The sequence below is a fragment of the Melitaea cinxia genome, chromosome 28 (assembly GCF_905220565.1).
Source record: "Melitaea cinxia chromosome 28, ilMelCinx1.1, whole genome shotgun sequence".
Taxonomy (NCBI): Eukaryota; Metazoa; Arthropoda; class Insecta; order Lepidoptera; family Nymphalidae; genus Melitaea; species Melitaea cinxia.
This window is the reverse complement of record NC_059421.1, coordinates 3,068,379-3,084,611: the sequence shown is the minus strand read 5'-3', so window position 1 is coordinate 3,084,611 and position 16,233 is coordinate 3,068,379. Positions and strand designations below refer to the sequence as shown.

At 37.4% G+C, this 16,233-nt stretch overlaps 1 protein-coding gene across 1 annotated transcript; it reads right to left on the bottom strand.

The window, feature by feature from the left end:
• Nucleotides 1-974: 974 nt before the first annotated feature.
• LOC123667361 (puff-specific protein Bx42) lies at nt 975-16,233 on the bottom strand. Its single transcript, XM_045601278.1, has 13 exons — nt 16,150-16,233; nt 15,698-15,849; nt 14,542-14,699; nt 13,784-13,966; nt 13,501-13,580; nt 13,160-13,341; nt 11,242-11,475; nt 8,383-8,542; nt 7,130-7,263; nt 5,945-6,089; nt 4,173-4,266; nt 2,622-2,758; nt 975-1,143 (listed from the first exon to the last, which is right to left on the bottom strand). Exons 1-12 carry the CDS (start codon nt 16,164-16,166, stop codon nt 2,627-2,629), a joined length of 1,671 nt encoding a protein of 556 aa, XP_045457234.1. The 5' UTR covers nt 16,167-16,233; the 3' UTR covers nt 975-1,143; nt 2,622-2,626.

Here is a 16,233-nt window from a genome sequence, read left to right as displayed (position 1 = left end):
TTTTGAGAATAAATTCTTTAAACCTTTTTTTTTATTCATAATGTAAGTTATAGAAAGACCGATTTGAATTTGTAAACTGATAATAATTAGAGATATTGGTTACGTGGAAACTCTGTGAAATCTCTGAATATAATATACTAGCTATATCCGTGCGAATAACTCGCTATAAATAAGTATAAAATTAAGACTTACAAAAAATTATTTCTATGTGAGTTAATTTTAAATTTAAAAGATGTACCGATCTCTAATCATGTTGACGTTGTTTCAAAATTAAAACCGTCATGAATATAACTTTAATAATTATCATTGCAGCCTATACAGTCCACTGCTGGACATAGGCCTCCACAAGTTCACGCCAAAAATAACGTGAACTCATGTGTTTTAATAATTAATTAATTTGCAAAAATTAAAGCAATAATAAATATTTTATTTATTGTTCCGGTAGGGCAAGCAATTATCTATAAAATGATATATAATTTTTGTGGAGTAATTGTGTGGTTTTTAGTGATATTGATTACTAGGGAACTCTGTCTGAAATCTATATATATAATAAATATATGAAAGTAAAGACTGGTTTTATTTATCTAAATCGTCATATTTGATTAATTTTTTGTTCATCACATCAAAATGACCAGCTCGTCTCCTCTTCACACCTCATTTTTCCTCCAATATCATATTATAATGATGCCAGTTACAATTTAATGGACATTTTCTGCTAACATAACAATTTCCATCTACTTACAGCCTAGATAACTTAATTCAGTTCCAGGAGAAGTCATTTGTACTCATTTGTAGCATCTGAAGATCCACAAGGCTCTTTCCTAAGTCCACTACTACTCAACACTTAGTTTATTCACTTTTTCACAACTATTAGTACATAACTAGTTTCGTTAGCAGCTTACTACAATTGTGTGGCAGTTTGTTACATTTTTTTTTCTTGAAAAAAAATCGAGAGGTTTTTCAATAAAACAAAATTTCAAACTGATAATTTTATTACAAATCTACATAATATACAGCGCTCCGACAAGACGACAACCTAAATTAAGATAAAAGAAACAGTTCCTAGCGTTACGTACAAACAAATTTGACCAACGTCTCAAGCGTTTCATTTATTAGAATATCTATATGGTAAACAACCTGTACCTGGAAAATAAAAAAAATTAAATCAATTGTAAATAAATCTGGAGAACTAAATAGATATATTAATGTATCGTTATAGGATCATCTCAAACTATTTTAATCGACTTTACAAAAACGATGTTCTTTTGACAATTCTTTAATTGTTAAATTTAATGTCATTTGTATACAAAAATCTGTAGATAGATGTAGAATTTGTGATCAACATAATTTACGCATTGGGTTCACTGTAATGTTAGTTTTAAGTTTTTAATGCATAAATATAATATTTTTTAATAAAATATTTTTTCCAATCGAAAATGTAGGTACTTGTCATGTGGTCCCATTTAAATTTGATCGAGATCTGACGACTACTTTTCGAGTTTATATTAAATTGAAGTTGGTTATTTTTTTAACCGACTTCAAAAAAGGAGGAGATTACTCAATTCGACCGTATATGTTTTTTTTTAATGTATGGTCGGGGATAACTTCGTATTTTATGAAATCAGATATCCCAGATGTGGTACCACGATAAGGAAACCAGGTTCCGATGGTGGAATCCCAGAGAAATCGAGGGAACTCTTTACTGAGTGTACCGATTTTGACGATTATTAATTTAATCGAAAGCCGATGTTTATCATGTGGTCACGTTTAAATTTCATCGAGATCTGATTAAAACTTTTGAAGTAATCGTTGATAATTTAACTGAGGTAGGGCACAGCAGGAATTTCCTGCTCAAAATATGGAACAGCCCGACTGCGGTAGTACCTCGACCTTACAGAAGACCACAGCAAAATAATACTGTTTTCAAGCAGTATTGTGTTCCTGTTGGTGAGTAAGGTGACCAGAGCTCCTGGGGGGATTGGGGATTGGGTCAGTAACGTGCTTGCGATGCTTCTAGTGTTGCAGGCGTCTATAAGCTACGGTAATCTCTTACCATCAGATGAGCCCCGTACGCTTGTTTGCCGACCAAGTGACATAAAAAAAGAAAAAATAATAATAATAATGTATGACTATTTTTTCGTCTACCTACGTTGTATTACTTGTCGATGTAATTGAAGTCGGTTTTTTTTGTTTGCGAGAAAACACAATTATTTATTTCGTTTACGAACAAATACAATTATCTAATGCACTCCTATCTAATAACACCATTTATATTATCTTAATAAGTGTTTCGTTTATTTTACTTTTATCAGGAAAACAGGTTTTATTATTCACAAAGAATATCGTAACTGCTAGTTAGTCGTACTTCAGACAAAAAAAACGTCTGTATAATTAATTTTTTTTTAATCATGGATTTTTACAAGAATATTGTTATTTTTTTCATTACGGGGACCAACGAGCAGACAGAGCCATATGGCTACCGTCGCCCATCGACATCTGAAACATAAGAGTAGTTACAGAGGTTACGTGTGCCTTGCCGGCATTTAGGGTAATATGTCAACCCCCAAATTAATAAACAAAGTGGCTAATCCTAACGAAACAATTAACCAAACAAAACTTACACTATTCACTCCCTTCGTTTCTTGGCGTGTGGCTCGTGATGGTCACGTTTCCGGGAAGACTTGTCGGCTCTCTTGGCTTCGCTCAAGAAACGATCCAGACCAAACGGATCGAAGTCGGCGTCGGACTGCGAGCGGGACTGTGGAGTTTGTGAAACTTGTTATTTTATTATTTAATACTAGCTGATCCGGCGAACTTCGTATCGCCTAACACAAACTTTATCGTATGGTATTAAAGTTCAAATTGACTTTTAAGTATTATCACAAATCTTTTGTATGGGAGTATAGACAAGTGTTGTTTTTAGACTTTTTCAGGAAATTTAATTTTTTTTTTTAGAATTTTTCTCTCCGTAAGAACCATTATCGTACTTCAAGGAATATTTTAAAAAAAGAATTAGCGAAATCGGTCCAACCGTTCTCGAGTTTTGCGCTTAGCAACACATTCAGCGACTCATTTTTATATTATAGATATAAGACGTTCATTCATTGTGATAGATTGGAATCTTAGTTAAATCTATAACTTATATTACCAATCCTACTCGATCCCTGATTTCCCAAGCAGTGCGTATTTTTAACTAGCATTTTCTGTGATCATAACACTTATTTTAAATCCAAAATAGATTATGGATATACAGTGAAGAGTGGTCTAATTTAGTATGTAAAGTGTTTAGTGATGGGAATTCTGTTGTAAGTACAATATAATACATAAAAGGAATCACAATGTATCTTTGAAACGCTGGACACTTTTTGTATTTTACCCACATTAATGTTGATAATTTCTCATGTGACTGTATGTTTTCAATGAGAAATAAATATTCTTTAAACCTACCTACGTAACTGAGAGTCACCTAATAATAAAAATGTCTTTTTTGCCATTGATAATAATTTTTAAAGTGTATTTGTTTTAATTTATACAAGAAGCACTTTATTTCTTTCAAAGAAAACGCCCCATGACTGAAGGCGATGATTAATGGGATGCGAGACGAGACCTGATCTTGTGGACGAACAAAAAGGCAAGAGCTTTGCTGAGGCGACTTCGTTCTTATCTATAACATAGTGCTCACTATGCTTCTAAGCTGATGTTATTATTGTAACTAGTGGTCGCCAGTGGTCAAAATTCGACCATAATGTATATTAGTCTATTCTCAATTCGACCATAGACTTTAATAATAAACAAAAGGGTATATATATATAAATGATGAAATCCATGGTAGTTTTTTTGAAATTGATATAATGTATTTTTTATGCTTAATTAAAAAAAAATAGCATTCTGCATAACCTTCTATATATAAACTATAAGTGTGCGAAATTTCACACTCCTCCGTCTGCGAAATTTTTGTAATAAGGGGTACAAAGTTTTTGGTTCGCGTATTAATATATAGATTACTATACTATTATAATAGAAATATATTATAATATATCCACACACGGCTGTGACATTAGAGCATCGTGGTGGGTTAAGCTCCGCTCCTTCTCCTATATGGAGAGAGGTCTATGGCCAGCAGGGACGGTCAGTGTTACAGGCTGAGTCGTATAATGGTAATGATAACTCACAGGTTCCTCTCGAGGGGTGTCCTTTTCAAAGGGAACGGGTCCGGAACGTGTGTTGGTGCTGCTTGTACCCGCGAACGACTTGTCTGCCACGAATCTGAAATAAATATAATTTGATATAACTCATTTTTAAATCAAAAATCGAAATCAAATACAATTTCATTCAAATAGGCTTCGAAAGCATTTTCGAATCGTCATTTTACAAATAAAATTTTTAAAGTTGAAACAAATTAGGTATTTTACAAATGAATTAATAATAAAATATTTTATATCTTCACCGACTTTTTATTAAAGAAAAATAATAATATAAAACAATGTTCACGTAGCAAAAAATATAATAGAACTAGCTGACCTGGCGAACTTCGTATCACCTTATTTTTTTCTGAAATATAATAATAACATAATATATCAAAATAAAATATAGCCTATCTTTTAAGTTGGATTAAACTGCACACGGTGTGCAAATTTGACTAAAATCGGTTAAGTAGTTTAGGAGTCCATTGAGGACAAACATTGTGACACGAGATTTATATATATTAAGATTTATAGGTTGTAAATATAAATTGTAAAGAAAAAGTTTTCTTTAGTAAAAAGTCGGTGGAGATATCGAATATTTTATTATTAATTAAATAACTCATTCGTTATAAAGTAATTATTATTTATTACTTTTTTAAAGTAAAGCTTAATTAATAACAATAAATACAATTTAAATAATAATAATGCTCAGTTTAATATATAGAAATGAAAGTTTTAACTCGAATTACTTAATATCTAAAAAGGAAAGAGTAAGGGCAGTAACCACTTATGCACATCGTGTCTGTACTTTTTTTTCAGAAATGGCTGTCGATAAGAGACAGTGATTATAGAAATTTAACATATCACATCTTTCTTTATATACCTTAAAAAAAATTCACTAATAATTTGCAATCCATGGAATGAATTCTAGTATTAGACTAACTAGAAAAAGATAGGCCGTGAAACATGTCGCTATAACTCCTGGTAAACGTATAACTTTTTTTATACAAATAGGCCGGCAAACAAGCGCACGGCTCACCTGATGGTAAACGATTGCCGTAGCTTATAGACGCCTGCAACACCAGAAGTATACTCCAGGAGCACTGGGGGGATTGGGTGTAGGGTCCTTACTAGTAAGTGAGTACCTTGCTTACAACAGGAACACAACACTGCTTATAAGCAGTATTATTTAGCTGTGGTTTTCTGTAAGGTCGAGGTACCTGCTGGCTACTGTGCCCTACCTCAGTTATCAAAACTAACACACCCTTTGCTACTGGTGAGCGAATTTTGATACAAAGTTTTATCCAGAAGAGATCTAACATATATCATTACATCATCATCATTACAGCCTATACAGTCCACTGTTGGACATAGGATTCCACAAGTTTATGGCAAAAATAACGTGAACTCATGTGTTTTGCCCATAGTCACCACGCTGGGCAGGCGGGTTGGTGACCGCAGTACTAGCTTTGTCGCACCGAAGACGCTGCTGGCCGTCTTCGGCCTGTGTATTTCAAAGTCAGCAGTTAGATGGTTATCCCGCCACCGGTCGGCTTTTTAAGTTCCAAGGTGGTAGCGGAACTGTGTTATCCCTTAGTCGCCTCTTACGACACCCACGGGAAGAGAGGGTGTGGCTATATTCTTTAGTACCGTAGCCACACAGTATCTAACATATATAAAACAACTCAAACGACTCATAGTGAAAACATAAATTACATCATAGGAAATGGACAAATGGTCTACATAAAAATTGTTCTCACCGTTTGCTATTTGCGAGTGATTCCAGGTCTCCGCCGTAGTTATCCTTGTCCGCGTTTCTGGAGGGCCGATAGATATGAGCCCCCACAGTGTCTTGGTTACGCCACGCCTTGTCGTACACGTTGTACGCTTCATCATCGCCGTACCCTGCATGGAAACACATAACATTACTTTACATTACAGTCTATACAGTCCACTGCTGGACATAGGCCTCCACAAGTTTACGCCAAAAATAACGTGAACTCATGTGTTTTGCCATAGTCACCACGCTGGGCAGGCGGGTTGGTGACCGCAGGACTGGCTTTGTCGCACCGAAGACGCTGCTGCCCGTCTTCGGCCTGTGTATTTCAAAGCCAGCAGTTGGATGGTTATCCCGCCATCGGTCGGCTTCTTAAGTTCCAAGGTGGTTGTGGAACCTTGTTATCCCTTAGTCATTACTTTAATTTTTTTTTAATACTAGGTCGAGAAAAATCGTACGGCCCTTCTGATGGTAAGAGGTTACTGTAGCCCATAAGGAGCATCGCAAGCGTGTTGCCGACCCTACCCTCAATCCTTCCAGGAGCTCTGGTCAAAGGGTCTAGGTAAGGACCCACCCACATAAACACTAAACTGCTTTAAAGCAGTATTGTTTAGCTGTGATCTTCTGTAAGGTCGAGGTACTTCCCCAGACAGGCTACTCCAGATTTTGAGCAGGATATATCCTGCTGTGCACTTTCGAAACCTCTTGAATTTTTTTGTTAAAATTTCTTAAATTTTTATCAAAAAACTTCTATTAGTAATGTGTATTAGAAGACAGTTACGTCAAAATTACACGTTATATGATTGACAAAAATTCGCGAGAAATATTAAAAATAATATAATTGCAGTTACGCTGTATTTTCTTTGCTCGATTACCTTATTATTCGCCCTAATGGTTTTTGACAATAGTGACAATACTTTTTTATTTTTATATAAGTGATATATCCACAGGCTTATAAAGCCCGTGCTTTTGTTATTCCATAATTTTTAATTATTATTTTTTAAACGCATCGGTACACATATTGTTACTTTTTATTTATTTAATAGTTATTATAGTGACAATACTGGTTGATTTGACATACATAAACTTATATGTATCTAATACAATTGTGAAGGAGTTAATTTGAAAAGAAATTTTAATTGTATGCGTGTAATTAAATAAAGCTCACCGCTATCCATTCCTTTGCTGTTGTTAAAGAGCCGTTGGTCGAACATCGCCTCGCCGCCTTGGGTAGGTTTCGCTGGAAGACCTAATGCTATCTGTTCAGATATGTCTCTCTCGCGGTCCTTCACTAACTTAGATCTGAAACAAAAATTATTATCTAATTACTGAAGTAAAACTTCTTTACGCACGCTTGTTTTGTGGAGTAGCAGTGAATGCGTGACGAGAGCGTTAAGAAAAGTGTGATCGGGCGATGCGAACGGAGCAAGAGATCTCTCTCTGTGCGAGCACATATTTTCTTCCTCTCTTTCTCTCATAGCCAGTTACGTTTCGTTTATCTGAGACACAAAGCCAGACTATTTTGCAGGCCTATTGCTACAGAAGTTTTACTTCAGTCGTGAGGTCTAAGGAACACTCGTTTTCGAAGTGAAAACTTCTTTTGGCGCACCGCACACACATTTTTTCGTAGGTAGTAAGTTAGGCTGATCCGTCACGCTCTGAGGTGAAAGGCTCGATCGGGTGAACTCGGGACTTATTGCGTTATTGCTTAATTGCGATTGGCAATGAAGTTTTCACTTCTTTCGTGCGGTCGTGGAGCCTAGTAAAGAGATGTGCATGGAATTATATATCTCTTATAATTTCTTCTATTGTGCTTAAAATGGGCTCCACAATTAAAGCATTCTAAGACGAGATGATCCAAACTAAAACAAGTTTAATAAAATCAAAGATTTTTTTTTAATGAGACTTGATCTATACTCAGGAATTTTTGACTTATGAGAAATCCAGTTAAATAAGTATTACACAACTAATCATAAATTAATAAATGTGTTATTGGTAAAAAATTCAATATCAAATGCACTTATTGTAGTCAATACACAATACACCAATTAGCATATAATACCAAAAAAAGGAAAAATACAAACAAAAGCCATAAAGTTTTTTAAAGAAGAATAATAACAGAGCATAACAAAGTAGAACAGAATAGAAGAGAGTAACGTACTCCAACTCTTCATATTTAAGTACACATATTTTACAGAGCACATCATACAGTTGTATAAGTAAGAACCAGAAACAGATGTTTATTACAGTACTTAAGCATACAGATGTTACAGAGCATATCTTACAGTTGATTGAGTAAGAAACAGTAAGAGAAGAGAAGAGTTAATTACCATATTTAAGCACACAGATTTTGCAAAACATAAGCAAAGCCCTTCAATTGCTCGATTAAGAACCAGAACTAGAAGTTAAGAGAAGAATTACCTCTTATCAGGTGCGGCGCGGGCTAAATTCCTGTCTCTCTGTCTCTCCCTGTGCCTCTCGTTCCTCAGTTTCTCTCGTTCTGCGGCCGACATGTCGCCGGGCGGCTCCAGCTCCTCACTCCCCAGACCTTCTGTTGCTCCGGCAGATGGACTGCGGATACCTGACAGAACAAATTGTATTCTAATTAGGTATATAGAAGTAATTCTAAAAAAATGCATAAATTGATTTAGTCTAATTTTTTTTTTTTTTTTTTATGTCACTAGGTCGGCAAACAAGCGTACGGCTCACCTGATGGTAAGCGATTACCGTAGCTTATAGACGCCTGCAACACCAGAAGCATCGCAAGCGCGTTGCCGACCCAATCCCCAATCCCCCCAGGAGCTCTGGTCACCTTACTCACCAACAGGAACACAATACTGCTTGAAAACAGTATTATTTAGCTGTGGTCTTCTGTAAAGTCGAGGTACTATCCCAGTCGGGCTGCTCCATATTTTGAGCAGGAAGCAGCAGGTATCCGACAGTTTGATGGTTTTGATTCATTAATCTTTAAATTGTTTACCTCCTGCATTTTGTATCATCATCTGTCAAATAACATTATCCACAAGTGGTGAAACGGGCCCTTAAACTTTTATATTAATGTTCCAGCTCTATTGAACAGCTAGAGGTTTGAAGATTTTTATTTTTAAAACTTAGTAGAAAAACTATACATGTGATCCGTTTAGCCCCTAACACACCGTAACGTAACCGTACGATATATACACAAATTCTGACGCCAAATTTCCTTTACCACTTTTTGCCTTGCTAATATTTGTAAATTTGTAAAATAAATTTCGCTGTAATATTAAGGGTTTTTATTTTCACTCATATACATATAGTCGTAAGTACGCCTTTTGATTTGTTTTTTGATAAGTCCTTACTTTCTTAATGCGAATAGACGACAGCTAAGATAGCTTTAGTAGTTATGTTAGTTTAGTAGTATTTAGTTATATTATTTAGATAGTAAGTTTCCTTTTTATGTCTGGGTTGTCTGGAAGAAATGGCTAGTTAGCCATAAGTCCGCCCATTGTTTGTTTGTTTTATTTGTAAATATATATGTAAAGAAATAGATAAAACTTTTCTTTGATTTGAATGTTATGTACTGGCCGTAAAGCAGTGCTGTCAATGCAAATGAAGAGATTATAAATTAATGGATTGGGAAAAAGATGATATTGCGGTTAAGACCAAACCTTATTTAATTTGTTTAGATTATTAAAAAAAAAGATTAATAAAGAAATTGACACCGTGAATAATAAACGTTAAATGTCGTTTCTTTGTTTACAGAGCAACACATCGTTTTATTCCATTGTCAATAAGATCCGTACATTATAAAACGACATTGTGGTGTATAATAAAGTATAAAAAAAATAAAATTTATTTCTAATTTTATTTCTAATTTCTATAACAATTATTTGTACAAGGTTGTCCCAAAGGTTGTCTGGAAGAAATCGTCCTTTTTAGCGATAAGACCGCCTTTGTACATCTTCCTCTAATTGTACTACTTTTGTTTGTATATTTCAATGATGTGCAATAAAGAATATTATTAGCCTTGTATAGCACGGACGCGGAGCACGAAGAATTTCGTACATTGACCCCTCATCTTTTGTCTTTGTCGCTCGCGTATAAACATATTGCCGTTGCGCTCACACAGGTGTAGTGACAGCCGTATTCACAGATTGTCAATCTTTTAACTTTTATTTTTTTTTTACCAAATTTAAGTCACAAGATTCATCGTTTTTATTTTTAATTTAAGTCATAATTGTGTTTGCTCGCAAACGAAAAAAAAACCGACTTCAATTACATCGACGAGTAATACTACATAGATCGACGAAAAAATAGTCAAGTAACTACGCGTTATCAAAGATTACTCAAAAAGTAATTATCAGATCTCAATAAAATTTATATGTGACCTCATGACAAACATCAGCTTTCGATTAAATTAAAAATTATTAAAATCGGTACACCCAGTAAAAAGTTATTGCGGATTTTCAAGAGTTTCCCTCGATTTCTCTGGGATCCCATCATCAGATCCTGGTTTCCTTATCATGGTACTAAACTAAGGATATCTCCTTTCCAACAAAAAAAGAATTATCAAAATCGGTACATCCAGTAGAAAGTTATGCGGTATAATACAACGTAGGTCGACGAAAAAAGCGTCAAGTAAAAACGCATTATTAGATATAACTCGAAAAGTAGTTGTTAGATCTCAAATAAATTTAAATGGGACCAATTGACACACACCACCTTTCGATTAAAAAAAAATTTGTCGAAATCGGTCCACACGCTCAAAAGTTCTGATGTAACATACATAAAAAAAAAATACAGTCGAATTGAGAACCTCCTCCATTTTTGGAAGTCGGTTAAAAAGTTAACAATACTTATATTAAATGCGAATGTGTTTATTGGTGTCTTTTTTCACACAGCAACAGATCTAAGTTTTTTTTTGCATGTACAAAGTATAGCCACCAAATTGTACAAATAGTAATATATATACTAACTTATATATATATATATATATATATATATATATATATATATATATATAAGTTCTTTTCTATTATTATACAAAAAATATTTTATTCTGTGACTAGACCTATCCACGGACAGACAGCGTAGTAGTATTTAGTATAGTGTGCAAAAAACAAGTTCTAAGACATCCCAAATTCTAAATTTTACCGATTTTTAAAGCTTCGTACTTTATATAAAAAATTTGAGAACCACTGGCAGTAGGCAAAAAGGGTCATTGTACGAAATTCTTCGTGCTCCGCGTCCATGCTATAGCTTTTAAGTCTTGTAGCTAAAAACAAAAGAGACACTACTCACCCGCTCTATGATCTCTCGCCCTCTGAGCTAACATTCTCAAGTGCTCTTCCTTCTTTTCTTTCTCTCTCTGCGCCAGTCTCCTCTCAAGTTGCGCTCTCGCTTCTACCGCTTCTCTCGCTTTCCGATCAGCGATGTACAACGCCTCGGCCAACTTCGAGAAGTTCTCGTTTATATGTACTTGTTGGAGACCACGACCGTCCGCAGCTAGACGCTTGTCCAGCGGTATCGTGTATCCTGTAAAGATTTTAATGATATACTAATTTTATAAATGACAAATTTGTTTTAGGCCCTATTCTATTTACATATTTTATTTTCAAGTTGGACTGAGTAGGGATGAATAATATACTATGGTGGGGTGTTATGTCGGTGACGTCCTGTGGTGCACCTTGGGCAACGTAGCCTGGAATAACTGGATGAAGGCGTCTAGTTATTAGCTGCTACGGCTGACGACCGAGTGAAGGACGAAGGACGGGTGGCAAAACCCATCACTTGATTAAAGGGTGCGCAAACGCACAAACCCCTGGACCATCTGGAAACGGCACCTTCCAGTCGCGCTGCTGCTTGACGGACACGCGGCGCGGCGGCGAGTGCAGCGCTAGTGCAGAGCTAGTGCAGAGCTAGTGCAGAGCTACAGCGGGCTCACCCTTGGCGTTCTTCCAGTGCGACACGCAGGGCGGCACCTTCCAGTCGCGCTGCTGCTTGACGGACACGCGGCGCGGCGGCGAGTGCAGCGCTAGTGCAGAGCTAGTGCAGAGCTAGTGCAGAGCTACAGCGGGCTCACCCTTGGCGTTCTTCCAGTGCGACACGCAGGGCGGCACCTTCCAGTCGCGCTGCTGCTTGACGGACACGCGGCGCGGCGGCGAGTGCAGCGCTAGTGCAGAGCTAGTGCAGAGCTAGTGCAGAGCTAGTGCAGAGCTACAGCGGGCTCACCCTTGGCGTTCTTCCAGTGCGACACGCAGGGCGGCACCTTCCAGTCGCGCTGCTGCTTGACGGACACGCGGCGCGGCGGCGAGTGCAGCGCTAGTGCAGAGCTAGTGCAGAGCTAGTGCAGAGCTACAGCGGGCTCACCCTTGGCGTTCTTCCAGTGCGACACGCAGGGCGGCACCTTCCAGTCGCGCTGCTGCTTGACGGACACGCGGCGCGGCGGCGAGTGCAGCGCTAGTGCAGAGCTAGTGCAGAGCTAGTGCAGAGCTACAGCGGGCTCACCCTTGGCGTTCTTCCAGTGCGACACGCAGGGCGGCACCTTCCAGTCGCGCTGCTGCTTGACGGACACGCGGCGCGGCGGCGAGTGCAGCGCTAGTGCAGAGCTAGTGCAGAGCTAGTGCAGAGCTACAGCGGGCTCACCCTTGGCGTTCTTCCAGTGCGACACGCAGGGCGGCACCTTCCAGTCGCGCTGCTGCTTGACGGACACGCGGCGCGGCGGCGAGTGCAGCGCTAGTGCAGAGCTAGTGCAGAGCTAGTGCAGAGCTAGTGCAGAGCTACAGCGGGCTCACCCTTGGCGTTCTTCCAGTGCGACACGCAGGGCGGCACCTTCCAGTCGCGCTGCTGCTTGACGGACACGCGGCGCGGCGGCGAGTGCAGCGCTAGTGCAGAGCTAGTGCAGAGCTAGTGCAGAGCTACAGCGGGCTCACCCTTGGCGTTCTTCCAGTGCGACACGCCGGGCGGCACCTTCCAGTCGCGCTGCTGCTTGACGGACACGCGGCGCGGCGGCGAGTGCAGCGCTAGTGCAGAGCTAGTGCAGAGCTAGTGCAGAGCTAGTGCAGAGCTACAGCGGGCTCACCCTTGGCGTTCTTCCAGTGCGACACGCAGGGCGGCACCTTCCAGTCGCGCTGCTGCTTGACGGACACGCGGCGCGGCGGCGAGTGCAGCGCTAGTGCAGAGCTAGTGCAGAGCTAGTGCAGAGCTACAGCGGGCTCACCCTTGGCGTTCTTCCAGTGCGACACGCAGGGCGGCACCTTCCAGTCGCGCTGCTGCTTGACGGACACGCGGCGCGGCGGCGAGTGCAGCACGGGCGCGGGCGGGGAGGGCGCGGCGCGCGGGATCTTGCGGTTGATCTGGAAGCGCGGGGGCTCCATGGGGTCCGCCTGCGCCTCCACCATCCTGCACACCGCGGGCATTGAACATCACTACTAGGTCCAGATGTATGTTATCCATTGACAATGCTATAGCGCAAATCATTACCATACCTCAAATAAACATAACATTTAAACACATAAAAATATATATTTTACATCATATATAAATGAATTATTCACGTACCTAATAACTCTCTGTTTTGCACCTGAGTTGAAAGCACCCCCTTGTTGAGCAGGAGTGTAACGTATGTATTGTGCAGGAGCCTGTAGATAATGTTTACTATTAATGCGCTAGATAGTTATCAATTCTGCAAAAGTATAGTGGCACATTTGTGCCTATGATTAGAAATCGATCTAGAAGTTATATGTGAAAGAGTAACACATAAACAAACGAAAATATCCACCCTCACAAACTTCTGCATTTAAAATATGAGTAGGATAAATTTCAAGATAAATTTTCAACTCACAGCTTTCGGAGCAGCCTTGACAGGCATTGCAGCTGATATTTTAGCATTTGTCAATTTCTCTAAAGCGAGTTTCGTTTTTTCTGTTATATCTTGAATGTCATCTTCACTTGGTTTCTGTAGAGTTGGATCATCCTCAGCCAAAACCTCCGATGGCAGTAAGTCCGTAAGTTTTGAATAGATTATCTGAAAATAATATCATAAATACTAAAATAAAGGAGCTTTTCAAATGACATTTTATATCAAAACTTAAGCAATACTACACTCACTCAATTTATATATAAAGAACTATAATTATCATTAATTACTCCAAAATAAGATAATTTTAATAAAATTTACTTCTTTAGTAAACTCAGACAAGTAGTACAAATATAAAATTACGATGTTTATTTATTATTTGTACTTAAAAACAGAAAATAAATAAAATTTGGGTAAGCATTTCATCTAACACTAGCTGACCCGGCGAACTTCGTATCGCCTAACACAAACTTTATCGTATGGTATTAAAGTTCAAATTGACTTTTAAGTATTATCACAAATCTTTTGTATGGGAGTATAGAAAAGTGTTGTTTTTAGACTTTTTCAGGAAATTTAATTTTTTTTTTTTAGAATTTTTCTCTCCGTAAGAAAGAATTAGCGAAATCTGTCCAACCGTTCTCGAGTTTTGCGCTTAGCAACACATTTTGCGATTCATTTTTATATATAAGATAATTCAATTTATCATTTTCATATTTAATTACTTTGATGGAAATAATACACACCTTATCAGCACCGTGACCTTGCCTCGCTATAGCTGAGTACTTGACTTTACCAGACTCGTCCAGTTGAACAGCTAACGCATTGGAAGTGCTCTCCTTACCCCTCGCTCCCATACCCAGTGGGTACTGAGCCACATGGATTTCAGGGAATGCACCTCCATCTATAAACATATACCTTTTTATAATATTTGTGCAATTAAACTTTATGATAGTAAAAGTAATGATACTATAGCTATTGAAACGAGTTTTGTAGTTCCATTACTACTTTTGTTATCCAAAAAATTGTTGAAACCATTTAAATACTCCGTTATCTAGGTTTATTTTATTTATTAACACTTATGGCCAGTTTCAATACTCTATCTATCTCTAAATTTGCTTACTAGCGATAGATTTTTGACACAATTTATATGGAGTTAACGTCAAAATTCTATCTCTAGTAAGCAAATTTAGAGATAGAGTATTGAAACTGGCCATTAATTGGATGCCACTAAACAGGAAGTGTAAAGATAATAGATTAGATTACACATCTGACCGAGTTTAAGGGGTTAAGTGGGTTTCAAAATTTCCAAAATCATTTTATTCTTTATTTACTTATTTAATTTTATTATTAATTACACAATATGTCTAAAAAAATCTCTCAAATTTTTAAAACAATCTGAGTAAAATTCTAAGAGACAGGGCCTTTCAAAGTTCTGCTCATCACAACATGTCAGCCTGATGCATGGTAGGTATTTTGAGGCAGGTGTTTAGCTACTGCTTGTTTGTAGCACACTTCTTCTTTAAGTATAATACTTTCTACTAATTTAATGAAGGATTTATTTTTCTTTTTTTAAAGTAATTTTTCAAGTTCATACAGTGAAAGACTGACTAAATGTAAATACAAGTGGTACAGTCATATAAAATTAATTAACAATTCTTCTTCAAAACAAAAAGTTTCTTCTAGCTTACCACGCCTTATGGAAACCCACATATTGAGGTAATAATGCCTAACTACTAAAACAATATGTAGGTTATTACTTCTAATATTTTTCTAGTTTGTTTGTATTATTTTTTATGTAATATCCACACATGAACAAATTATAAACATTTTTAATATCATATCAAAAATATAGACCGTTCCAGCGGGGATTTTTCTACTTTACTGCATTGTGATAAGTACCTCCAAAGTCTTCCTCTGCTCTAGGTATCCAACCCTTCCTCTGACCATAAGGCGGGATGCTAGTTTGTGATACAACTAAAGCACTGCCCACACGCTTAGCTTTCAATTCGTCATCTCTGTCCCATACTTGTTGTACTGGAGCTGGTAATAAGCTAAAGAAAAATTAAACTATTATTTTTTCATGAAAATTTAAAGAAAATATATCGATTAATTGAGACACCAACACAACACGAACTGCTACATTCTTTAAAACAATGATTAAAAGGAACACAAGAAACAAAAACTTTATTACTTTTAAATGTTATTAGCGACTTTTTTTAGGGTCAATATGATATTTACTACCTAATAAAAATCGCAGTATATATCGTCACAATAAGACACTACACAGATATTCTTACTATTAAATAAATAAGTTATTTATTATTTATGAAACATATATAGAAAACTCGTACCTCGATAAAGACGCCATTTTGACGAAATTCCACGATATTTTGTTTGACAGATATGTGAATGACAAATGTCAGGATGGCAGAGAG